At 44.2% G+C, this 27,347-nt stretch overlaps 1 protein-coding gene across 4 annotated transcripts in view; it reads right to left on the bottom strand.

Moving 5' to 3' along the window:
• The window catches only part of ARHGAP44 (Rho GTPase activating protein 44), a 481,248-nt gene extending 473,595 nt beyond the window's left edge, over positions 1–7,653 (bottom strand). For all 4 annotated transcript variants that reach the window (XM_085616812.1, XM_085616814.1, XM_085616815.1 and 1 more), the window contains exon 1: positions 7,208–7,653. In XM_085616812.1, coding sequence (XP_085472938.1) covers positions 7,208–7,260 — 53 coding nt within the window. In that variant the 5' untranslated portion in view covers positions 7,261–7,653. The remainder of the gene's footprint in view (positions 1–7,207) is intronic.
• Between the last annotated feature and the right edge of the window lie 19,694 nt (positions 7,654–27,347).

Raw genomic sequence — 27,347 nt, 5'->3', positions numbered from 1 at the left:
ACAGATGTTTCCCAAATTGCAGTTATTGCCACTCGATTTCAATCTGAAGGGACTACCAGAATCGTAGAGGGTCTTGATTCGTCTTGGTCTAATTTTTAGGTTTTTTCGGTCTCTTTATACTCTGATTACCAGGACCTGACTTCAGGGTAGAAATTTAGCTTATAGTGCTGTGGGCATCAGGACACAAGTTCAACTGATGTCTTCCGAATTCATCTTTAAGTCAAAGGGAGTCCAGTCCGTCTGTTGCATGCATGTTTTTTGCAAATATTATTCATTGTCTAATATTGATTAATCTTTTTGATCTACTAATGCTGTGTTTTGTGAAGTTTGATTTCTTTCAAGTGTAAATAATTGCTTCCCTTTTGGAACCATTGTTCATATTTTGTTGATAAAGCCCAGGTTCCTTGGGTTATAGGGTTACCCCTGTTTGTTTAACTTTAGAATATGAAATGAGCATACATGGCTGTGGTGAGACCTGGGGGACGGTGCGTGACAAGGGACTAGTGTTCGCAAAGAAGTGGTGACCGCAGAAGCATGGTTGCAGGAAGCAGCCAGGAATAGGTGTATGTCGTACTGCTTGAGTCTCAAAAATATTATCATCTCCTGGAACATTTAAAAAAACTGGAAAAAGCAGTTGAAACATTACTTGAAAAAGATATAAGGATCCTCCAAGGTATTTGAGTAATGGGATACCAGATAGCATTATGAGCAATCACATGAGAGTTCAATGTTTAGCATAAGTTTGAAGAACTGAGAGAGTCAATCGATAGTTGGCGGAGACAGAGCTTTCATTATCTGGGAAGTGAAGGTGCCGGACGGTGAAGGGTGGATTTGCTAACGGACTATGGGTTCCAGTGACAAGAGTGATGTCCACTTTAGGGCAAGAATGGTGGTAGATGATGTGATGATTTTAGTTTCACCTAGTTTCGAGTGGTGGTGCAAACAAATGCACATGTAGAGTGCACACATCGGTATGATAATTGAGGGTTGAGTTGGAAGGAGTTGGGAGTTTAAGTTATGGAGTGAGTATGAAAAAATGAGAGAATGTGAGAGGAGTCCCATACTGAGCTGGAACACTATAGGAAGGAAGGAAGGAGAGGAGTGCGAGGCTGCAGGGTTTTAGCTACAGGGGAAGCATCTCTTGTTGGACGTTGACAATGGAAAGTGGGGTGTGGATGGTGATCAGACTACCATGGATTATGACAGACACGTGAAAGAGGAGTGTTCCCTAGTGAAGGGGTCTGTGGTGAAATTGTTACTGAATAGGCAGCCAGAGAGGAGGAGTGGATGAGTCAAAGCCTTGTGGCTTATTTTTGCATCCATGGCACTGAAGGGTGGAATATCAGCATATAGGGCATAGACACCCTGAATAAGGCCGTGACTACTTAAATTCTCCGAAGAAACTGAAGGGATTTCTATTTATGAACAAGCCCAAGGTCTCTCAAAGGCAGGTGTGGCCAGGACAGACTCAACTAAATCAGATCTCATAAATAATTGATATGTGACTGACTCCTCCCATGCCCCGCTGTCCTGTCACAAGTGGTGGCATTACTGTAAAGTCATCCGTATTTCCTACAGGCCAGTCTGCCTCTGATTCACATTATCATTCTGTACCATCAACAACATGCCCCGTACAGAATGCATTCATGCAAAGGCGGCACAAAGCTGTCTCCACTCGTGTGAAATGGTTTGACCCATTCTTAGCTACAGAGCCCACTGGATACCTCATTCCTTGCTTCTCACGCCATCGACTTAAAGAATTAAAGAAATGTTTGCTTCCTTCGTGAGGCTGTCTGGACCGCTGCAAGTTTTAGAGTAAAACAGCATGGTGCACAGAGAAACTGTTATATGTTGTAAAAAAAATTACTAATCAGAAACAGACTTCTGAGGATGTTTTGCAAAAGGTCTGCCTCAAGCCACATTGTTGTGTTTGCTAAACATGCTCAAAGTACATTGGGGGCGGGGAGGCAAGCCTGAAAATGCCTCAAGTAGTACACAAAAAGTTACACAACTTAGCAAGTAGTCATGCATATGTGTATCAGCTTATTTCACAGTTATGAAAGCTTCAGCTAGACCCAGAGACCGCCAAGGTAGACATTTTCAGTTTGATCATAAACAGATGTGTATTTTTGCTCAACTGAAAGAAATCCATTTTATTGACCTCATAAGGATGAAAGGCACAATGGAAGGCACAGTGGAAACCACTGTGGTTCACAGCTGTTACTATGGGCTCAACCACAGATACCTGGAGTGGATACATCGGGAACTGATTCACAAGACCTGGCTACACAAATATAGTCATTTATCCAGAAACTATCATGGTACATCTCAGATGTCTGGATTCAGCAGCAACCAATAGTAACTGGTGAAGTCGTTATTTCCAAAAGGGCAAATATCTAGGGGGCTTCACAGAATGGCCCCATGAAACATGACATGGAGTCGCATTAGTGGGAAAGACGAGTGCTGTCTTCACCTTAAGTATAGCCCAGGCCAACCAGGGAAGCATGCAGTATAGGAGGTTTGTTGAGCACTAGGACATTCAGAGATCCAAGCCACCGTGTGGCCACATCGGAGCAGAAACTATTCCACACTTGGGTCATGAACTTCCAAATTCTGTAAATGTCCCCGAGTGCAGAACTTGGAGTAAGGAGTTTGTTTTTAGGCCTGGGTGGCGTTCCGCTATGCGGAACTCCACAAAGAGATGAAAAAGCACTGCTGCGCTAAGGGGAGTTTTGCAAGTGGTTGCGTCCATTACCTCACGCTGTTTGCGCTGATTTTTTGTGCCAGGTGTCTGTCCTGAGCTGTAAAATCAGGACGAACTGCATCACGCGCAGATCAAGATGGCACTGCTTTTTTCTGCTGCTCGAGCGGCAGCTTCCTTAGCGCAAACGGAAGGTTTCTCAATGTGAGCGGTAGTGACCATCCGCGACCGCTCGCGGTAAAAAATCTTGCTGGGAGGTGGTCTAGCATTGGATTAACCTCGCTCGTGCATGCCAACTTAACGTTGGCGAGCGTGAACAAGGACAAACCTCTGCTCCGCTTTCCACAAAGCGCGGAGTGCAAAAAACTGTGCAAACTCTGCGAACGGAGCGGAATTCACCGCCAAGGCCTAGTTGTTTTTAAACTGCAGCTTTATGGTCAACGTACCCAAAACACTAAGGTGCAACAATGGGTTCCAACGAGCAAATGCTCTGGAGTGAGCCCATTTGTGCTAGAACTCAAGTTCGATCGGGCACATAAATGCCAGGGAAGATGTTGAGCGAATGGGCTAAAGCCACTTGGCAGAATAGGCCCCTGAATTTCTTCTATGTCCATGACCACCAAGTACATTCCATAGATTTGTTGTGGGGCAGCAATGTGGTAATCCTACAGCCATACTGACATAGCAAACTTTATGCATGCACTGAGCCAGCATAAGCTTGTACTACATGGCAGAATCTTGCTGAATTATGCCCCGATGTGGGAGGGCTCCTGTAGATTCTGTGAAAGCAGTAAGCTGCCTCGCCTCCTATTTCGTTTCTTGAAGGAGAATTATGCATTTGAAAACAAAAAAGAAACACAATTCCGTCCTTGCGTGGTTGCAGCTTGTGGCCTGAAAGGAGCTGACCGTAGTGTTTGCTATAAAGAAAGGAGTCCCTCCCCTTCTCCGCCAGTTCCATTAGCAGAAAGAAAACATGTCTAGCGGGCCTCATTAAGATAAAAAAAAGGGAGAGCGACTATTGCAAAATCACCGCGCATTGTACAACAATAAACAAAACCATGCGCTTGGCCGCGGTCCCAGGGAGTATGTGAAAACACAAATGCCCGCCTCAGCCCCCACCCCCGTCAAATGCCTCAGCCTCAGGGCTTGGGCAGGAAAACGTGCTAGGTGTGGATGAGGAACGATGGCCAGCACAAGGACAAGACGACCAAACCCAGGAGAGTACGTGCCCACCACACTTCCACCACCCCCAACGAGAGGCATTCTACAATCACAGGAGAAAGCCAGAAATGGCGTAGCAGGAATTCATGAGAAATAGTGATTTGGATAGCTGCCTGCCCAGCTCGGGGCTGCAGAGATCCCTTGGGGACGCCACAATCCAAGAGGTACTGCATTTTCGGGAGGTGGATTCTTGGCGCCCATCCGACAACCCTCGACCGAATACCACGCTGTGGCTTGTAATGCGGGCACCATCCAATCTGCTCTTGTCGCACGTGCGCCAAAACGTAACCAACGCTGTGGACACCCATCCGCATCAAACGTTCATCCGCCACAGCGTCACCGCTCTCGCGCGCGCCGTCAATCACTGCCTCTGCCCTACGCAACGCAGGCCGCTCAAAAACGGCATCGCACGTCCCCACACAACAACAGCCTTCCTCCCTCATGCCTGCAGCAAGTTTCATCTGTGGTTTGTATTCCGCACAGCTGGGGATGCGTGCACCAGCGGCCTTCCAGTCCAGCGAATCCCGGCTGCAAGAAAGGAACCATCCCTGCACAAAAAAAACAAGAAGCAGCTAACACATGAAAACTGAATGTGCGTCTTAGAACAGCGGGCGAGGTGCGTGGGCGCACATCTCACACCCTGCTCTACGGGGGCCTCTTGGTCTCAGCCCCTCAACATTATCCTTGGATGCAAGAGGGAAAGCATAGATGTATATAGATACAATGGGCCTATGTGTAGTGCACACAGAGGAGTCTTTTTTCAGATTGTTTGAATTGCATCTTCAATAGTGTGGGTGTGGTTGATATGCTGCTTACGCTTTTCTATGTGCGTTTGGCTGTATATCAGTGTTATTTAAGGCTGTCTATCAAGATTGTCTTTACTATCTGGCTGCATACCATCTGGGAGAATTCGTGTGTGCTTTGCTTCGCCTTGAAGTATGTGCCTGAGGTGATAAAGAGTAATAGCGCTGTGATGCTATACTAATTGGAATATGGCACTACATAAATGTCCTGTAACATAACAAAGATTTCTAACATTATGACAATTGTCCCTCCTTAGGTCGTTTCATTACCACACAGCGTTGCGTGCTTGTGATTAATACCCTTGTGACTGTTTCAACAATCTGGCAGTGACAGCATTCTGCCATAGATTAACCTGTGAACCGTGTAGAGAGTCTCCCATTGGGACTGCAGGGCAAGAGCATTGCCATAGCAATGGCTGATTGTGTGGGTTGCGAAAGCCGATAACATAACTTAGAATAATGTAACATAACATAAATTCACACATAGACTGATACCTTATGAGAAAGCCGGCAATGCATGACCATGATCCATTCTTGCGTCCGACGCTCTGCTGCACACCTGCCTAGAACTATGACAAAGTGTCAAGATGGAACTGATTCCGCAGGTAAGGCTGTCCGTGGAGATGTTCGATGAAAACCAATCCAGGCCAAACAACAACACTATTCTGAATGTCAGATACAACAGAAGACACAACCAAACCATTGTCCAATGATAACTGATAGATGACCCACTCCAGAGACAGGGTAGTGGGGTGCCCTCCCTTCAATCCTGGGGTATAGCTGGTACATCCTATGTAAAGATCAGTGCTCTGCCTGTACATACTTGTGCAAATCAGTGGTCTGAGTGCAGTTCTCCTCATTTCCTTCTTCAGGGGTCAGAATATGTAGGAAAGATTGTATGGATTTTTGCCCCAAATATCTGCCCATTGATAGTCCCAAGAGAATTCTCTGGGGGAAGCGTTCGCGCCACCCAAAAACTCTTCATTAGTCTTATTCTTGCCCCTGGTCTCCTGCTCTGCCTTTGGTTATGTTCACAAAAAATGCCACCGGATACATTCAAGATTCATGAAACACAACAAATCAAACACCGACCTACTGAGAGCGTACAAAAAGCAGAAAACAAAATTAAAACGGGTCATCCAACACATAATACCTTACTGTGCATGTGTCTTGTGCTCGAACTCATTCCAACCTGAACTCCTAGAGTTAATAGTCTCCGGAATGAATGTATACATATTTATATGTATCTGTTGGTGGGCATAAAAATAGATTGAAACTAACGTAAATTGTAACTAATACATTTCCCTGTCATGCCCAAGTTTTGTTATATTTGTTAGCTGCTACTTCTCTCATCAATGTACATAATAAAACCTAAGGAACTTATCTGACAGTAGACAGTGTGATACTACACCCTTCTCACAGAGGATGTGAGCAGCACGGTGAACTGGTGGATTGTGATTTTCAATAACCATTCCATGCCTCTTAAGTGTGAGATCCCACATACTAGGGTTCAGGTGCAGCTGTGTGCACCTGTAGATTATATAAATAAATAATTCTTTCTTCATATACATATGGTGCACACGTGCCATTTAGAAAGGTAAAAGTCTATATACCTTGTTTATGTGCGTCCGTAGTCATATAAATTGTTACATGGAGGACGTCTTTATGCGTATGTATATTGCACATATAGGAGGGGTTAGTGTGTCAATAATTCATGTTGACTTGATTAGCGTGACTTCACTCACTGTTAGCACAGGCATTATTTATGTCTGCAAAGTAAGCAAAGGTAGCGGCGGTCAGATTCATGGCAATAATTTCTTGTCAGACATTCATGCATAAACACGCCCAATACTGTGTATAAGTGTATATGTGTGTCTACACTCAGATATACATTAAACACACGTATCAGTTATTCACAGATTATCTATCTATCTATCTATCTATCTATCTATCTATCTATCTATCTATCTATCTAAAGATCTAAAGATCTATAGATATCCTATAAACACAGCTGGAGAGCAGAGACGGAAAAAAGAAAATCCTCGCCCTGCAAATGTAGTGTCTTCTGGTATCTTAGCAGCGCCCAACCTTGAGTGTTTTTTTCCCTCTCGTGCACCAATCTGCCAGAAGCGCGTGCCTTCCTCGGCTCCCCAGCGCACACACCTACTCACGCACTGAGCATCAGCGATGGGTGTTAATAAGACCCAGAGATGGGTCGAGGAAATTGCCAGTGCCCACCACACCCAGAAAAAAAAGGACCCTCGGTGCCACCCTCGAGGTGCCCCTCCCACCTCCTTTCTATTCCTACAGACATCCCTGGGTCTCGGCAATATTACGTGTTTTTTTTTTTTTTTGCAAAGCGTCGCTGAGTGTGTTCGTTGGTAAACAGCCAACCCACATTCCATATTGCAACCCTGCAACCAACAGGGCACTATTAATAAATACCACGCGTTCAAAACAATGCTGCGTTCGGCTCTCTTACCTGCCCACTGTCTGGTTGGCGAGCTGTCTCATACGGTTAAACTGTTTCTTCATCTTCCGACCCCTGCAGTCCTCAGATTAATAAAAAAAAAATGGGGGCGTATAAATATATATATGTATGTATAGGTGTGTTTTCCTGGCCCCTTCCTTCCTCCTTCAGCAGCAATTACATGTCTCCTGCAGGGGAGCCGGCGCTGCAGCAGAGCAGGACACTACAGGCTGATTGCAAGAGGCTGACAGCACCCATCCTACCAGTGTCTCTGCACGAAAAAAATATAGCGATACAACAGAACTGCCCACAGCAGAGGGGTGCCCTCCGGGCCAACGGGCGGTCTTTCTTTATTGCATTATGTTAAAGGGACAGAGATGCAGGTCCCCGTTTCGGCTCCCCGGGTTTCCTTTCCTCGCTTTCGCTGCTTCCCTGATGCTGCCTGCACCCTCCCGAGCTCCAAGATTCCCCCCGGCTTGCTGGAAAGCCTTTACCGCGCCTGCGTGCTGGAGGCCAAAAGCATGACGGGAGTAGTAGTCTTGGGTGTGTTTCCTGGCTGCTGTCATTGAGTAGAGGTTGGTTTGCTGACAGATCCAGCTCTTGGGATGACCGGTGCAGGAACAATGGCCGGGATTTCCCCTGCTAGGCCCGCCTGGCCGAAAAGAAGCCACAGCATAGTCCTAAAACATCTGCTTCCATTTGCCAGTCTACACTTACTTCTCGTTTCCCTCTCAGCCATCTGCGCCGTAAATCTGGATGTAGACTGTTTTCCCTGAAATTCCTTACCACTATATACGATTGTATATTTTTTAATTTTCCCGCAAACACACCCCCGGAAAGAAGCAACAGTGTATCAATTCTCGGAATCTCTACTAATTTTCAATTGTAATTGTTGAACTGCTTACTTCCTGCCCTGTCAGGAGAGATGCCACAATGTATCCCCTGAATTTCTGTTCAAGGATAAGGTCTGGTTAGCGGAACTACTAACTATAGACATTGTTTGAAGAAGGAAACTTCAGAAGTTGCCCTACCAGACACTAGCGAAGAGCCCTGCCTGAAATAGAATGCAAATAGTGCAATGACTTATAAAGTACGGACTGTCATAGCTGTGTAGTTAAGAGGTTCTGTAAATAACATGTGCATTTCCCTTTCAGTCTTATCAAAGTGGGCGTTTGTTTTAAGATAGAAAACACAATTGCCCTAACATGCACAGAGGTCCTCGGAATGGAAATGAAGTGAGGGTTGCAGTGCACTTAACAAGTGGCCGTGACCTGGCCAGCCTGTGGTTGATGTGACACTAGTACAAGGGATTCTGCGGGAGAGGCAGCTGACAGAAATGGCAACATCCTATTTTGGGCAGATGTCCCTCATCCATAAACTAAAAATGACACCCCCTAGATATGATAATTTTCTTCAAACAGTTGAAGTGAATATATATTTTTTAGTCACGAAATCTGCATAGACCCTTGTGGGAATGGAGTGTCGATAAAAACTCTTATTGTTTTCATCAAGAGGCTATCGTCTTGATGAATGTGTGACTAAAGAGGACATTGTTCCCTCTAAGGCAGGGGAGCTGGTATCTCCTAAATTAGAGTGTAATATACTTACTTCCAGGTAAGATTCACCCGGGGTTCTTGGTTTCCCCAATTTTTGTCTTTTGGCAAATAGGCCAGTGCATTAGGGATGCTTGGCCCTGAAGAATGCCCAAAACCTGTATAGGCTAACTATAAGGGCAGAAACATTTTGCCTTAGGGAGATAGATTGATCCATTGTCCTCACTGGCCGTCTAATTGATGATTTTAGATATACCTGAGGTCCCCAACATTAAAGGTGATAAACCTGGGTACCACAAGGTATTTTTAACTTATCTGGATCCTGCCATCTGTCCAGTTGAACTTTATCTAAAAACTCCATCCTTCATTCGAGTCCCTCAGGAGGTCAAGTCTGCCCTGGTGGCACTGTCCTACCAGGGTGGGAATTGGTTACCTATGATGAAGCATGACACAAACTGTGTGTGAGGCTTTCTCTTCCAAAAGATTGGTCTTCCCACATGATCTGACATAATTCCTGTGACATCGAAATAAGGCTCCGACTTGACTTTCCGAATAGAAGAGGACGTTCCTTTCTTGCTTGAGCTACTGTACCTTTTTGTGTTGAAGTGTTTAGTCTAGGGAGGACATATGGTGGCTTTTCCTCCCCCTCTCCATTTGTGTTCTTAAAGATGAAAATGTGACAGGAAGGGTATGCAGTTCCTAGGTGGGTCACCCAAAGGATGAGTACAGAGAGTTTAGGAAGTGTTTAATTCCCTTTAGGACAAGGTGTCCTCCGGGGAAATTTTTTTGGAAGAGGAGGAGGGGCAATTCCTTCTTTCGGAACTAGGGCCCTCACACACCCAGCCAGCTAGGTGTCATGCTTCATCATCGGGACTGCTCCTCGTCGGGTCGGCGCTGCAATGCCCGACGTGCACCCAATGATGGGGCTCTTTGGCGGAGATCTTTTGTTCCTTGCCGTTTGGTGAGGTGTGGGTGAGGGGCCTAGGCTAGTGTAGATGTATTGTAGTGAAGGTGCGATTTAAAGCAGGTTAGGTAGTCCAAAGCGATACTATGATAGAATGGCTCCACCTGATTAAAATAAAACTAGAGTGGCAACTTCTATCTCAAATGTATTAGTTCAAGGATATAGTGCTCTACTCTACAACGGTCAACATGTTTCTTGCCACAGCGTCTGGGAGATCAGACGGCAATTCATCAGGAGCAAATGTGCAAACCATCTACACCTTGTGGTTGGTGACTATCACAATCTACCTACCACATTTGATATTTAGGAAAAGTACCTAAACACAGTTGAGGGTAATCCTATAGAACCTCTGTTCATGCCTCAACAGTACCGGCGGGGCTATGACACATCGAGGATAATTATCCTGTAGCTCAGCGTCACTGCGCCGAATCACCTACCCCTGCCGCCGGTCCGGGAAGGTGAAAACTCACTCTCATGTTTGGGCTAAGTCTGTAATATATTTATCACAAAAATTAACATTCACAGAGCATACAAAGTCTCAGAATGAAGGAAAGATGCAAATTCATACTGTTCTACAGAAGATGTTTAGAACCAATTCTCAATAAGAATATAAAGCAGGTTCATAAGGGAGCTCACCAGAGTGGACATTTGGCCTTTGCAAATAATGTTAATTTTAACAAACTTGCTGAGCAAACTGGTTGCTAAAATCTACGTTTCGAGTGCCAAGACGCATCTTTCTCTGCCTCGGTAGATTGGCATATGAGGTAAGCAGAGTTACATTGAGCAGAAAATCTTGGCCGTTGCATGTTACTGTAATCAGGCAATATAGCTTTAAATATTATCGATGTTATTAAGATGACCTTATAGTTTTTAATCTTATTGGACACAGCCTTTTTTACCACAAAATACATATAGTGAACTAATACCAAGGTGTATGTTTATCATGGTTTTTGTCTCAAACATAATGAATTCTGCTTTTCTAGCATTTAGCTTGAGCCAACAAGGGTGCACACATCGCTCTTTTTCACTAAGGTGTCAGGCAGGTTGCTATACAGCTCTGCACTGCCCTTGATCGTAAAGATAATTGGTGTGATGTTCGCATACGATTGATCTAATAGGCTATGACTGATCGGATAGTTAGGGATTTCAAAAGAGGAACTGAAGCTCAACCATGTAGTTGTTAAAAGAGTTGGGGAGGTGAATGAGGGATATCAGAGGGATGCTGGAAGTTACCAGAGAGGACATTGAAGAAAAGAATCAGCACTTAATCTTATGAACTCTCTCGCTAATACATTACGAAAGCCAAAAGTGTATATCCTTCCTTTGGCATTGCTTGCAAGTCATTGGGTCAGGATACAATGGTTACCATATTGAAGGCTGCCAAGAGGTGCAAAATTATTAGTAACAGCAGCTGCTCTTTATCGAGTAATTACAGAAGTTTGTCTATTAATACACTTCTGCACCCCCTGTCCTAAAGTACGCAAAATCCCAGCCTGCACTCCCTACAGAATTGCACGCAGCCCTGGCAGAGGTACGGAGACCCTCAGAAGTAGTCTTCTTCATATGCACTGACAAAGCTCTGATTTATGTGGAGCTCTCCTGCGATATTAAGACCAACTAATTCACTTGACATACACCCAGGGAAGCACCCAGAGCTGGTTGAAGAAGAATATGCTGTACATGAACGTCCTAAAAGTAGCCTTTCTTAAATGCTGCTGTTTTAGTAAAACTCCCAAATGCTGGGCTACAAAATGGTACTATGAAAAATAACAAGAACAAAAGGGTGTTGTTAGATTGTCTGCTACCTACAAGTGCCTAAATAATCCTAGTAATGTGCTCCTTAAGCCTTCTGGTATTGCATTGGATCTCTTACCTAATCTCCAATCACCTTTAGATCATCTTGACTCTACATTTCAACTCCCCTCATCCTCTCAACTGTGGCATACCACAGGGTTCTACCTCCTTTCCAATTCTATTCCACATTTACTTCAGAACACTGTGCTGTCACATTGCACTAATTGCCCTAAACTTCTAAAATTAAGCTGATGATACACGGATTCTACTAACACTGGAACCACAATAAGACATTGATTGTACAGGGATCAAATCCTGCCTCACAGCCCCTCATAACTAGATGGCCAAAACGCATCTCAAACTATTGACTAGTAAAGCAGAAATGTCAGCCTGTAGATCCTTGTTAGAGCCTAGTGTCCCAATAATCTAGATGGGACACCCATGTTGGTACCTTCAGCGAAAAACTACCGCCGACCTGAACTCCTTAGCCTTGGAGCTCATATCAGCTCAGTTACCAGAACCTTTTATCTACAGAGAATATGTCACACACAAAAGAGGTTTGGAGTGAATGATCATCTGCCTACACTACCCCAATATATTATCTTGCTACACAAAAATCAGATTTTCGTCAGCAGCAGAGGGGACCAAATTTGTTTCCTGAAGGCATTGTCCCTTGATGAATGTGCGAATACAGAGAAATGCCTCAATCCGCTCAGGCCAGGAACAGTGCTTAATTTGTAAAGAAAGAGTGCCTGTACCCAAAGATCTGCTCAGAGACTGCAACCAATGCAAGTCAATGTCGGCGCACTGAATACAAAGGCTGTGCAGGGCTGAATTCACCTCAGGCCTCTCTAATCCACAATCAGACACCCTCTTACCCTCTAGCTCACTCTTGCTAGTCCATGATTTCTCAGTTTGTAGCTGCTTTCCTGTTTTCTCCTCCCCCTTCTTTCACGCTTGGGTGTTTTATCCCTCTGATTCAGAAAATAAGTGCCCGCTCCCAAAAATAAGTACTGGTGGCCCCCAACAACATCAACCAGCTCAAATTAAGCACTGTCAATAAAGAAAGACTGAACTTTGTACACGGTTGACTGAATAAAATGGTTTTGGTGACAGATATGAGAGCATTCAGCATTACAGTAGGTGTTGCATCTTCATGGGTGCACATTTATTAGGGATACTGTAGCCCTGAAGAAGACCATTGACTGAGGGGGCAGCCTAATGGTCAAAACATGTAGGCAATGGTTTTGGTTGCAATAAGCTATTTCCTTCTGCAGGCATCCATGCAATTCTATTTTAAACCCTGCAATTCTATTTTTAATCTTGACAGTGGTACCTGGCCAAAAATGTAACATACTTTGGGTATACCACTAAGCAGTTTTAAGTTATCTGGGTCCCTGACTATATCTAGTTGGAGCTATCTCTGTCCTCCTGATCTTGATCAAGTCCATCTAGGTGATATTCACCTACCTAGATGTGGAAAGAACACCAATGATGAAGCACGCAACAATGAACAGTGGGTGAGGTGTCCTTTCCAATATAATATTAGACCTGTGGCATAGTATAGACTAGAGTCATAAATTCTCCAGAGAATACTCAGGAACATTATCTCTCTCTTTGGTTTCCCTCACCAATTTTAGGCTGTGGCCTCAATGCTTTCACATCTTTACTAGCCTTGCATCCTCTACGTCAGTGCCCTTGAGTATTTTCTTCAATGAGCATAGAACTTTGCTGCAGGATTTCTTCTGCATCTGCAGCCTGAGGAGCACCTTAGTCCAGCTTTTCATGCTTTGCACTTGCTTCCAGTAGAAGGTCAATCTCCTTCAAAGCTCTCTGCATCGTCAACCATGCAGTACATGGAACAGGACATTCTTTTCTCCAAAGGAAATGACTAACCTATCATGCACAGACAAAGTTTATGTTCGGAGTCCTCTCTCTGAATTGAAATCCTGAAGCACATTAGATCACGGCTTGTGAATTCAAATTTCTCCACGCAGACAATAAAATTATGGATCTCGGACTCCTTACCTGTCTGCATCAGAAACTTTCATGAACATCTGACCTTTTGTGAAGCTCTGAAATATTTCACTCAAAGTTCTAGTTCTGAATGGAAATCCCTTATTACAATACTTCATGAATTGTAAAGTCGACTTTTTGCACAGAGAGTAGAAGTATGGAACTCTATTAATAGATGCATCAGAAACTTTCATAAATAAATAACTTTTGTAAAGGTCTGAAAATGTGGTTTTCTCTACAGGTCATCTTTTCCCACAGTGATAAGCCCTTTGAAGAGCGAAGAAGACCAGCACAACAGTACTAAACCGATCAGCAGATTCAAGTTCACCAATTGATGGGTTTAAGATTACTCTCTCCCTCCTCTTGGCATGTGCTTGCACTCACCATGCCATGATCAGAACAGACGTTTGAGCCTCACATACAGCAACCATGTATATGCACACCTCTTGTGCAAAGCCTTACAGAAGGGCAACCAGGCTCTGCATTACTCCCTAATCTCTGACCAGCTTCTCCGCATCTAGAGGGTGTATGCCACTCGCAGCCGCATGATCAGAGCACATCTCTCGCCCGCAAGCCCACCACCAACACATACCAACAGCCCACTTCAGCTCACCTGTACACTGCCGCTACCAGTCTGCACTCTGATCCCCCACCACTGTGCTAAGGCTCTCTACCCACCACCTTCCTAGATCATTTGATTTCCTTTTTATATTTCTTAGGTACAGTACTGCTCCATAACCTCAGTGGCACATATGAGTAATCAGCCAAACAACACTGAGCTGTAATCAAAGCTTACAAAAATGAACATGCTACTCATCCATCCATACATGCATGCACCTGCATACCTCCAAAGACAAGGGGACACAGCACCGCCAGGCACGAGTTATATACATGAAAACAACGATGGCACTTAAAACAAACCTACACATGTCAATCATTCCATTTAAGAAAGCTCTTGAGCACTTGAAAGGGAGGCTTGGTTGATGTGTCAATTTCATGGCTGCCATTGGTCAGAAGATGCCTGAGGTCAGTAGGCTTGATAAACAAACACGGCTAATATTTGAGGCGTTTCTGCTGTGACTGTTGATGAAGGCCCTGGATCATCTAAGTTAGAAGGTACAAAATAGCGCCCTTGCAAAACCGGTCTCACTGACACATCTGCTCCTCTGTTTACTGAGTGATGCAGCTGTACAAATCTCTCGCCCTCCTCCGGCATTATATCTTCGCAGGCACCAATGCCGCAGCCCCGCCTCCCTCTTCTTTTTTTTAATTTTTATACATATGTGACCAATGCTGCCATTATGACTATCAGCGCCAGGTGCAGGCTCCTGCTGTATTTATGATGGCGCTGGTTTCCACCCTGGCTGAGCAGGTGACAACTTTAAGCAAAATACAGAATTTGTAAACGCTGTTAAACATTTGCTAATTAAAAGTGCACACATCTGCAAAGTTGCAACCCACTTAGGACAGCCGATTTGCAATTTTGCAACTGCAAACATCCGTGCCTTGCTTCTGACGGTATGCACAGAGCTCTCTGCATAAGCGGCTAGCACAAACGGAGGCATTGCCTTCGCGCAGTTACAAAATCCTTGTGCACCGCCCCTCCTTGCTCTGATACAGTAGTTTCTGGACACAGACCACACAATGTCAAGTCTAATACCAGGCTCCAATGAATATGGAAACAAAGTCTGACAGCAGATAGGGACAGCTAATCTGCAGACACTGCAATTTTTATTCGGGAAAAAATGTTCAGCTTCACAGATGCACAAAGTTGTTAGAGTTCACTGGCTTTCAAAGTCACGGCAGCTTTGGAAGAAATAATGTGTCTTACAAAGCTCCTGCACTAACTGGTTTTTAAGAGTGCTAAATGCTGAAATGAAAGGTCCCGCCGACGAATCTCATATTATTTAGGTTTAAGTTATCAGTGGGGTTTTAAAAGTCTTATTAGAATTTGGGTGGCGTCTCGATGCTGTGTGGTCCCTTAAGGAGTGTGTATTTCACAAATACAATATTTAGTGCAATTGGCGTACTTATTGTGGATGGTGTGTGATAGTTGGCTTCGTTCTCTGCTTAAATGTAATCTTTTTCCACCACCCTACACTTTCCGTCTCTTTATCTCAGTCTCTCAGGTTCTTTTATTTCCTTCACCATTTACCATAGTTTTCATATTTTCTCTTTCCTCTGCCTTTCTCTCTCTTGCTCTAGATCAGTCTTGTGCTGAAAAATAACTTCCAGTCTACAAAATTGGTAGCAAGATACTGTGGGCCTCATTAGGACATTGGTCGGACCGCCACTGATAGGTCATTGGTGGCAGTCTGATTGACATCCAGCAGAGCATTCCGGCCCCAGGATTATGATATGGTTGGTCGGAGGGACCAACCGATGCTCCATTGTTCTGTCGGTCGAATTGTCTTCCCTACAATAGGGACGGTGCCTGCTCAGGCACCGCCGTTGGGATTATGATGTCCCTGCCGACAGCCTTTCTATGGCGGTCCGACTGTCATGGCTAGGCTTTAGGAAGGGGACTTTGGAGTACCCTAGCAGGGCCCCTGCCCCCTGTGGGCCTCCACTATGAAGCCTGGGGGCACCAAACATCCATGCCCAGTGTGCCTGGCACCATGTGGTGCATGGTACACGGGGCATGAATGTTTAAAAATATTCTTTTTTCCATTGCTGCGTATGCTGTGGCCCTTTTCAGGCCGAAACAAAATCCACAATGGAAAAAGCCATGATTCCGACTGTCTACACAACGGTCGCATCATAATTTGGCTGGTGGGACTACTGATTACTTGTCGGTCGGTCCCAATCCCACTGTGATGGTGGTAGAACGCTTGTCCGTCCGCCATCGTCATTGGGCCCTTTGTCAAGGTAAGTAATATCGACATGCAAAAATATTGCATCCTGTTCCTCGCATACCACTACATCGTCAAGGTAAGTTTACATTTCTATTTTCATTCCGAGGACTGCTTCCCTAAACTTACTTTGCAATATAGTGGATGAAATGCTATTTAAAGCATGGGGCATAGTGGTGGCACAACCCAAAACTGAATGTCAGTACCGACCACCTGCAATAGACTGCACTAATTAAGCACTGGATGTGTGAGCTGTGCTGTTGATGGTGTGTGATGGCAAGTGATAGCGAGGTTTATAAGCGCGTTGATGGTCAGAGCACTTGTCTGTTTTTAAACTGTATGAATGAGTGAGAACGGGAATCTATTTACATGTGTGACTTAATGTTTGCTTATTTGCTGTTAAAATACAAATTAACAAATTTGCCTTAATGTGTGCAGCTATGTTTTATTAATCATTCCGTCCTCACTGGTGTAGTTTCCTGGCAGAAGGTGGAGACAGCATTTTTCAGGGCTGAGCAGGCCTATCTAGGTGCAAGGCAAATCTCATCCCACCACTATATATGCAGCCCAGGTCTATTCAGCCCAGCCCTGACTCATCCCAGGAAAAGCAGGTCACACCTCAACCACCCCAGTGGTCTGAAAATAATTTACATCCCCTGTCTCTGTCACTCCAAAACCAGACAGTCAATTCACAAACCAGCAGAGGCACAAAGACACATATAACACAGAAATGCCCACTTCTAAAAGTGGCATTTCTAAAATAGTAATAATAAATCTGCTTTCACCAATAAGCAGTATTTATCACTACTATTCCAAACATGCCAAACATGGTCACGCTACCCCTCTCATGTCAGGAATAACCACTGAAGCCATATCGGGGAATCCCCAATGCAAATCTAGGAGAGGGCAGCCTCACAGTAGTGAGAAACCAAATTCGCTGTTTGTCACTAGCAGGACACGCCACACAGATCAGGCACATGTCCTATCTTTTACCTACACCGCACTCTGTCCATAGGACTAGCTGGAGCCTACCTTAGGGGTGACTTATATGTAGTAAAAGGGGAGTTGCAGATGTGGCACCCCCTTTATTGCTATTAACACATAAAGATACCGGGAACAATCCCAGTATCAGGGGGGTTAAAGAGGAAATCTTTACTTGGAGTGTATCATCCCATCAAAATATTAATCACAACAAATTTTCCAGTTGACCGTAGTCAGAGTGGTTACTATATTATCCGTGTCAAAGGACAGGGAAGAAGCAAAAGAATGGGGCCTCTCTAGTGGAAGGTTGTGCTAAACACAATCTTGTGTCAGGGAGAGAACGCTTCTTGTTTTAGTTACCCTCACACATCCTAGTGGTGTCATGCTTCATCATCGGGTAACCCCGACCCCTACAAGTCGTGGTGGGCTCGATCACAGTGGTGGGAGCTCTTTGGATAGATGAAAGTAGGGGGGTTAAAGATAAATTACCTCAGGCAGACCCCCGGTTTCCCTTTATTATTCGGTCTGTCTGGGTCAGTAAAAAAATCTAAAAACGGGTCCAGTTAGGGTATTATGGTCCTAAGACCCTAGTGCCGACATGTTTCAGTCCTGTGTGGCCATAAAGGTCCCAGACTTTCTTCAGGGCAAATGGAGAACCCCCTATGTGAGGGCTATTACAGGATGGGACTTCCCTATACTTTCTGTAAAGCGAGGGCAGAGTAGCTACTCCTCGCGGTGTGTTCAATGTATGTGTATCTGTGTACTGCCAGTCTCCATCTGAAAGATTAATTAGGGGAGAGATACGTCGTAAAAAACACATTAAAGAACGTTCAATCAGTGTGTCATACCCAATCGGTGTATAGTGATAACATGCTTGCTTTTGTGTGCATGCCTCCCTTGGAGCAGAAGTGCGCTCATTGTGCCACTCATCCTCTGTAACATACTAGTTATATGTGACAGACCTTGAGAAGTGGCGATTTTACTTGCATTCTAACACTATCTGCGTGTTAGTTTCATTATCAATGACAAGATCGCACCAATAAAAAACAGTCTCAGATTGCAGCAGTCAAAAGCACCGCCTCGTAAAATAGTATTGACTTGATAAACACATGCAAATTTATACTCATTCATTCATTTGCGCCCATCATTTCTTCATGCCATCATCATAACTTACCAATTGCGGGAGGGCTGCGCGTTACTCATAGGACCTGAGCAATAATGTGGGTGGTCCTATAATTGATAGTAGAAAAGATGATGGTAGTCGTGAGGGGAGAGGGTGGGAAAAGAGCAAGGGGTGGATTCCCCAGGTATCATAGATAGCGTATGCTTGGGCACGCAGACACAGAGTGTGCCATAGGGCTGCTAACGTACTCACTTCAATTGAAGTCCTCACCCGGCATCTCAACCTGTTGCGGTTCTGGTCCTCGGCTCGTGCAATTAGCGAGACGCGAGGCCGGGTTTTAAAATATATTACTGGTGCGGTAGGAACCTGGGACGAAGTACGCTGCCCCCGTGATCCCCGGAAGTGACGCAGACATGCCGTAATATGTGCGTGGGGAGCGTACTAAGGACATATGGGAAATGTAGTTAACGCTACGTGTTTGGTTTGGGAGAGGTAGTTTCAATGCCCCTGCGATCATTTGAAATGTAAATGAAAACGGGAAAACACCACAATATGTTGTTTCTGTACCCATTAGGTGGATAAAAGCGTAAAGAAAGATAAAGCGAAATGGACATGATAGAACAGCGGTCTCAATGTATGGAAATTATTCATAAAAGTTTAAGTGGTTTTAAAACAGACTATGTAGGTTCAAAGATTTAAATCAGACATATGAACACCGGAAGTAAATAGTGCAGTAAGTTCCGGTGCTGCCGTATGAGTTCAGGACGAGCCAGATGCGTGGTGGTATCTGGAGTCCTCATGATGTATATGTATATACGTTTTTCGAAAATAGATTGTGAAGTGGTTAGGGGTATTTCCAGACTCCGCATAGGGCAGGTTATGTATATAAATGGCAAGAGAATTTCTGAAGGCACATATATATACACGAAATACACATATAATTATATATATATATATATAAATATTCACTTAAAAAACCATAGGTTTCACACATGTTATAGTTAGCTGGACATTTCACTCGTAAAAAACCAATTAAATTCCCCCATTATAGTTAGTGCAGGAAACTATAACTCATGCGACCGCAATCCTCTGCTGATGACGTCAGATATTACATCACTGTATTTAGACACTTATTTACCCATGTCTTCTTCCATTAATCTTTAGCTATACATATATTACAAATATTTATTTTTCAGAAAGACACATATGTCATCAGTGATGTAATATCTGACGTCATCAGCAGAGGATTGCGGTCGCGTGAGTTATAGTTGCCTGCACTAACTATAACGGGGGAATTTCATTGGTTTTTAGGTCTCGCCTGAGACAGCGCTTTAGCGCTGCTCTGGCGAGACTTATAGTAAGCGAGTTTTGGAAGTGCAAACAGTGGCTTTTCAGGCCTCCAAATACAGTGCATGTGCGCCGTCCGGGCGCGCGCACCATTTGGAGGCCTGAAAACACTCGTTTGCTTTCACTTTCGCCGTGATGTGATCGCGATCACTTTCAGCGCACCATTTGGCAGCCTGCGTGCCCGCCCCCACTCCCCCCTCCCCCCTCCCACTCCCTCTTCGTCAGCTTCAGTGCGCGCTTGTTTTCAGAGTTTTCTCTGATTAGAACGACTGACTCACAACCCCTCCCCCCCCACACACACTTCTCCTTTCCCAGCTTCCCTAGATTGCTTCGGAGGTGCAGCGAACTCCAGATTACTTCTCAGCACAGTGAGGAAATATGCTGAAATGTTGGTTTGTTTTAAAACATTTGCAATGCAATAGGTCTCGCATTTATACGAGTTTGAGCTATTGGCATTGTAAATGACAATGCCTTTTATTTATGTTTTAAAAACCCACACATAAATAAAAGGCATTGCCATTTAAAGTGCCAATAGCTCAAACTCTTAACAACTGCGACACCTATTGCATTGCAAATGCTTGTTTACGAGTGAAATGTCTAGCTAACTATAACATGTGTGAAACCTATGGTTTTTTAAGTGAATTTGCAAGGTTTTTTAAATGCTAATTCGTAACTATAACGTGTGTGAAACCTATGGTTTTTTCAGTGAATTTGTACGGTTTTTAAAATGCTAAGTTATGGGGTTTTTTTTCCAGGTTTTACACCGTGCGCGCACCGTGCGCTTCGCGCACCGTGCGCGCTCTGTGGGCACTCGATGCGCCCGAGCGCCCATGGTTCGCAGTGCGCGCAGGGTGCGCGCACCTCGCGATTTAAAAAAAAAAAAAATTGTTTTTTTTCGGTTGGGGGTCCTTCTGTGACCCCCTGACCAAGGCTAGGGGGTCAGGAACTGTCCACTCTGCCCCCTTTTCACGTTCTCCACCTTTGGTTTTCACCCCCTCAGACTGCGAGAGACAAAATGGCGGCCGACACTTCCTGCTTTCGACCGATTCGAATGTTTACCGACATCTAACAACCAATCAGAATTGCGCTCGCGCACGGCAGGGTGCGCGCACTGTGCGTGCACGGTGCGCGCGTATAGATATTGATATGCTTTTAAATGCTATGTTCTCAGGAAATACTGATCAGATTTACACCAGACCTGCAAAAGGCACTTCCTTGACCTTATGGCTACCTCTCTGCCAAATTTCAAGTAATTCTGTTCAGCCTTTCGGGCTGTAGCTGCGTCTAAAGGCCCTATGGAAAAATGCATGGGGAAAACGCGTTTTGGGACCCCCCTTTTTTCTCGGCCCCGCTTGACGAATCACCCCGAGACTTTCAGAGTAGGAGCTGAACGGAGCGCCCCATTAGTTTTGAAAATTTCGTGAGGATTCGTCAACCAGCGCCAAAGTTATTCAAAATAGAATTTTGAGATTTCCTATGGAAACTAGGTTGTAACTATAACTATCTACTGGCGACCGCCAGTAGATAATATATATAATATATATATTATATATATCTCTAGGAGAGGCTCATTCTAGATTGTAATACTGATGCAAGGACGTGTGAAAGAAATCTCCTATTCATTTGGCTCCACGGGATACCGTTGTTTAGTCCCGTCTCATGAGTTCTCAGACGGTAAACCCAACGTCCATCTTATATCAGTGTCTTTATGATGTTTCTCCACGTAATGTGCTGTGAGTCTGATCGCTGTGACAGCTCTCCTGATGGTACTCCTGTGTTCGCTTATGCGGATCTTGACCTTACGGCTAGTCATGCCTACATAGAGTAGGTCACATGGGCATTTGATGAGATAAATGACTGACTCCGTGTTGCAGTTGGTGTGGGAACTTTGCTCCCATGGGGTGTGTAGGTCTAAGTTAAGACTCTTGGTGGGTTCAGTGAATTCACACACTACACATGACCCACACCGGAAGTGGCCAGTGACCAGCAGGGTGTTCCACAAAGTCAATTGGCAGTCAGTTCTTGGTTTGTATGTGTCTGTGTGGACAAGGGAGTCTTTTACACTCCTATTTTTCTTGAATGAGAACATGGGTTTCTCATACGTTAGTTTGTTTGATGTAAGTATTGACCATTTCTTATTGATTATTTTTTTCACGTCATTCGAGGAGGAGTTGAAGGTGGTAACACAAATCATTTGTCGTGGTTGGATTCTTTCCTGGGTTTCCAAAAGGGCCTCTCTTGGGGTGTTTTGTGCTCTTTTCTTGGCACTCTCGATGATTTTAGTAGGATAGTTTTTTTGCTTTAGTTTCTCCGTAAGTATCTGGGCTTCTTTTCTGTAATCACGGAGTTCCGAACAGTTCCTACGAATGCGTAGAAACTGTCCCACTGGTAAGTTCTCCCTGAGGGCCTGTGGGTGTGTGCTGTCAAACCGTAACAGGCTGTTCTTGTCGGTAGGTTTTGTGTAGAGGGAACTACTCAATGTGCCATTAGACGCAATAATATTGATGTCTAAAAAGGAGAGCTTTTCTCCATCTTTGTTCAAAGTGAACTGTAAGCGTGGGTTCAGCTGATTGATCCAGTTGCTGAACTCCAAGAGGATCTCCTCTTTTCCCTTCCAGATTATGAGGATGTCATCAATGTAACTGTACCATTTGCAGATGTTCTTACTATATGGGTTCGTAGTCCATATGTGTTGGTCTTCGAAATGGCTCATGTACAGGCAGGCAATGCTAGGAGCAAATGTGCTGCCCATAGAAGTACCATGGACTTGAAGGTTCAATTGGTCCTCAAATTTGAAAAAATTCTAAGTGAGCGCTATTCGTATCAAGGTGATGATCCACTCAACAGGGGCTGTCCATTGCTAGTCTTCTTTCTTGAGTAGTTCTTCTATGACTGCAATGCTTTCATTCTGGGGTATACTGGTGTATAGGGCCTCGACATCAAGGCAGACCAAAATGTTATCATTTGGATTGAACTCACTGTCAGTTAGAAGGTTGAGTAAATGTTTAGTGTCTTGTACAAATGATGTGATGTATTTGACTAATGGACGTAAGAACCAGTCGGTGTATTTGGACAGTGGTTCGAGGATTGATCCGATACCGGACACAATTGGTCTGCCAGGTGGGGGTACTTTCCCTTTGTGAATCTTGGGAATGGTATAGAACAGGGGGATCCGTGGTTCGTCATGGTTCAGGAACTCATGTTCTTTTTTGGAGATCCAGCCTTTTTGAAGGGCCTCTGTCATCATTGTGGAGATGGTTTTCCTTAGTCTTTATGTAGGGTCTCTGTTGATCTTCTTGTAAAATTTGTCATCAGTCAGGAGAGTGAGACATGTTGTCCTATAAGTGTCAGTGTTTTAAATCACAGTGGTGCCTCCTTTGTCTGCCGTTTTTATGATTAGATCGGTCCTGATTTTTAATTTTTCCAGGGCAGAACGTTCATTGTTGCTCAAATTGTTGTAGGCACTCTTCTTTGGCTGAAGTTCCTCAATCTCTTTTATCACTGCCTCCTCAAAAGCGAGTATACAAAAGAGGCGCCACAGTGAAAACCATCTCCACAATGATGACAGAGGCCCTTGAAAAAGGCTGGATCTCCAAAAAAGAACATGAGTTCCTGAACCATGACAAACCAAGGATCCCCCTATTCTATACCATTCCCAAATTTAACAAATATTCATACATTGTCCTTACATAGTCAGTCGAAGGAGGATACACTTGACATAAACTAAAAGTTTAGAGCTCATGTGGAGGAGGAGATGTGACCCAATGGCTACAGCGGTCGCCGTTGGAACTGTGGAAACAGGTTTGAATCTAGGCCTCAGCTCAAAATCCTGTGATTCTAGGAAATCAATTAACCTCTGCGTAACTAAAAAAATATGAAACTAACCTCTGCGTGACTAAAAAAATATGAAACGTCTGCTTCTCAAGCAAAATACCTAGCGCTTATGCAAAGTGATCTGGTGTCCTTAGCCCAGGCTTACACTTACACTGCAAAAACGCATAAAAAAATAATCAAAAAGGTCCAACATTGGGAGTTGTACATGCTGAATTTGGTTTGTTGTTCATGGTATTGGGGGCCCGGTACATAGTGATTAACATGCAAAAAAAACATAGTGCAAGGGCCGACCACCGCTGCTGAATGCTGGAGTTAAAAGGTGGCCTAGTTCTGATTCTATGTCAGGCCTCTGCCTTCCAACACTTTAGACTTTCTGTCTCTATTTTGTACTGTTGCAGGTTCATTTTCATTCCTACTCTCTCAGTCATTCTTTTTTTATTGTTTCCTTCTCCCTTTTCTTCCTTTCTCTCTCTTGCTCTGGGTTAAAGTTTGATCCTCAAAAATGAATGATGGTGCCTGTTGTGTCTTGTAAATATGTATAGTGGGACCTTTCTGGTCCCTGATGGACTCCTCAGAAGGATGACGTTATCGTCCGGGTGCATCTGGTTGATAAAGTTCATGACGCAATGCGTACGGTTAGTTAATGGTTGCACTCTAAAGAATAAAGATGTGCACTACAGAGCTCCATGTGTGGCGTGGTCATTTACATGCTACTGGGCTGGGGAGCATGCAACAACTGGCGACAAGTAAAGGGAGGCTCCATCTGAAGTTCAGTCACAGCTGGCCCTAAACCTGCTGGTAAGGCCGAAAGAAGAGGTACTATGTTGCAACATAACATGGAGCCAGCATACATACAGTACAATAGTGCTAAAGGAAGCGACAACCAGGTGCAGAGAAGGACAGATGGTCGCGATAGGCAAGTGCAGAAAAGCACACAAAGGAAAGCAGAGTCACATAGGCAGAAAGAACATAATTGTACTCACTGGCAAGAACGAAGCATTCAACATCGATTTCTGGCCTGGGACCAGTGCGTTCAAAGTAGCAAACAGCATCCGCAACAATACAAATGAACACACAGGAGTTGTGTCATGGAGCCATTGGTACCTGAAGCGACAACCACGAAAGTCAATAGTTCTGCACAGCACAACTCAAAAGTCTTCAAGATTTGAAAGGTTACAATGGCTGCAAATGCCAGTGTCAAATATGGCGCAGCTGCCTTTTTGAAACTGCAGCTTCCATTCGATACTGCCAAAAAACTGAATATTGGTGCCAAATGGACTGCCTGGATTAAGAAACATTTAACAATTTTATCGATGTGCTAGAAGAAACAAATGACAAAATATCATTAAATACTTAAGGAACCTTGCAGGTGATGGTGTAAAAGAAGTGATAATGAAAATACCACAAGCTGATGAAATATCTTACTGTCAGAGTAAGGTGGCTTTAGGAATCAAGTTCAAGCAATGCTGAACTTTGACTGTGAAAGCTACATCTTCAACCAAGCAAGAGAGCAATTTGGATAAACGATGGATGAGTTTGCTGAAAAACTGGAGGCCCTCGCCAAACAGTGCAATTTCAAATCAGATGACATATGCTGCTCAAGATACTGAGTTTGGGGAGAATACTCATGGCTGCAAGATCAGAAGAATGTGCAGATCGACAAGCTGCTGATATGGAAGCTGGAGTAGCCCAGAGTGAATCAACATTGAACATGAAAAGTAAGCAGAGACACAAGGTTGATGTCTCTGAGTAAAAATAAATTGTGTTTCCGATACAGATTCTCCTTTTCACGTGAAGGTAAATGTCACACCACTTGACAAACATGCAAGGATTGCAGGAAAGAAAACCATTTTGTAACGGTTTGCAAAGCGAAAGAGAAAATGAATGCATCACGTCGAGAAAGGAAAATAGACACCCAAAAGTTCTAGAAATCCTCTAGCCATGCCCACAAGACCAAGTGGCGACACCAATTGAGGTAAGTGGAAACTAAATGAAGTCGACTGTCATCGAAATAATCTTCCTAAGGTACTTCAATGCCATTGTCGAGCGACAGTGAGGAAGATGGCTGTGCAATGATGGTGTTGACTGGTGAACGTCTGGAACACATTGGTTTGGATTCATGAGAGTAGAGTCCAAGTCCAAGCGAGATCACCACGTGAATCAACCTACGTTCTTTGGAAATTGCCCCAAGATTATACTAAAGGTGAATGGTTGTTCCATACCTTTTATAATCGATAGAGGTGCACTGATAAACATTGTGCTGGCAGTGAAGTACAATGAACAGTAGCCCATGCCCCGTCTCACATCCTCGAAGACAAAGTTATACACATGGGCTGCACCCACACCATTATGAAGTCAAGGATCATTTGTAGCAACCATGCAACACAAGAAGATGAAGGTACAAGCACCAGTTCATGTTCTTAAAGGTACTTCTTCACATGCAGGTTTCAGTACTGCTGCAGACAGGGGTCTGGTTCCCATCAACTATAGCATACATGCACATGCAGACATAGTAAGTCAGTTCTCGTCATTGTTTCATGGCATAAGAAAGCTTAAGACCATGAAAGTGCAACTTCTCATCAATGAGGACATTCACCCTGTTCCTCAATAACATTGTTGAATTGCTTTTCACTTGCAGGAAGCTGTTTAGAAAGAACTGGAAATGCTGTTAAAACATGATATCATTGAACGCTCTTCTGGCACAATACCATGGGTTTCACCATTAGTAGTAGTGCCAAAAAAGCACAGTGGAGGTGCAGTGCGCATCAGCGTTGACATGTGCCAAGCTAACAAGGCAATTGAGAGAGAATAGCATCCTGGTCAACACATCGCAGACATAATTACACAGCTGAATGGTGCTGAAGTCTTTTCTCGACTCGATCTGAAAAAGGGGTATCATCAATTTGAACTGGAGGAAAACTGCAGGTACATTACCATCTTTTTGACCCATATTTGCTTAGTCAGATATAAAAGACTACATTTGGGGGTGGCGTCAGCTGCAGATCCTTTTTAAGATGTCATTGGAGCATAAAACAACATTTAATTGTAGTGATGATTTGTGGTATTTGGGGCCACTCAAAAAGAACATGGCAAAGCCCTTACACAATAATGTCGCTTGCTGGCTGATGCTGGTCTCACTTCGGACACAGAAAAGTGAGAGATTTACAAAACTAAACTCAAATTCTTTGGACATGTTTTCTCAACAAAGTGAATGATACTAGATCCGGCTAAAGCACAAGGCTTGTCATCCACTACTCCACCACAAGATGTGACAATGCTGCGATCCTTACTTGACATTGCAAGTTACCGTTCCAGATATATTCGTGGTTTTGCCGCAGTCAGTGCCTCGTTGAGAGACTTGACATAAAAGTGACCTGTGTTCCTGAATGTGACCGCAACTTCAAGAAAATCAAACATGCAATTGAAAACGCTACTGAAATGGCCTATTTTGATCCAAAACCTTATACTGAGATTGCAGTAGATGCCAGTGGGGTTGGATGCAATCCTTGCTCTGTACAGTGGGCATGGCAATGCTCAAAGGCACATTATGGCTTATGCGAGCCGGAGTCTGTAGCAGACCGAAAGAGCTTATTCGCACCCTGAGAAAGAAAGTCTTGTTGGGGTGTGGGCTTGTGAACACTTCCATGTGTTTCTATATGGAAAATACTTCACCCTTGACACTGACCAC

This window comes from Triturus cristatus, chromosome 7 (genome assembly GCF_964204655.1).
Source record: "Triturus cristatus chromosome 7, aTriCri1.1, whole genome shotgun sequence".
Lineage (NCBI taxonomy): Eukaryota > Metazoa > Chordata > Amphibia > Caudata > Salamandridae > Triturus > Triturus cristatus.
Note: the sequence above shows the minus strand (reverse complement) of the source record. Positions and strands in the feature narration are given on the sequence as shown.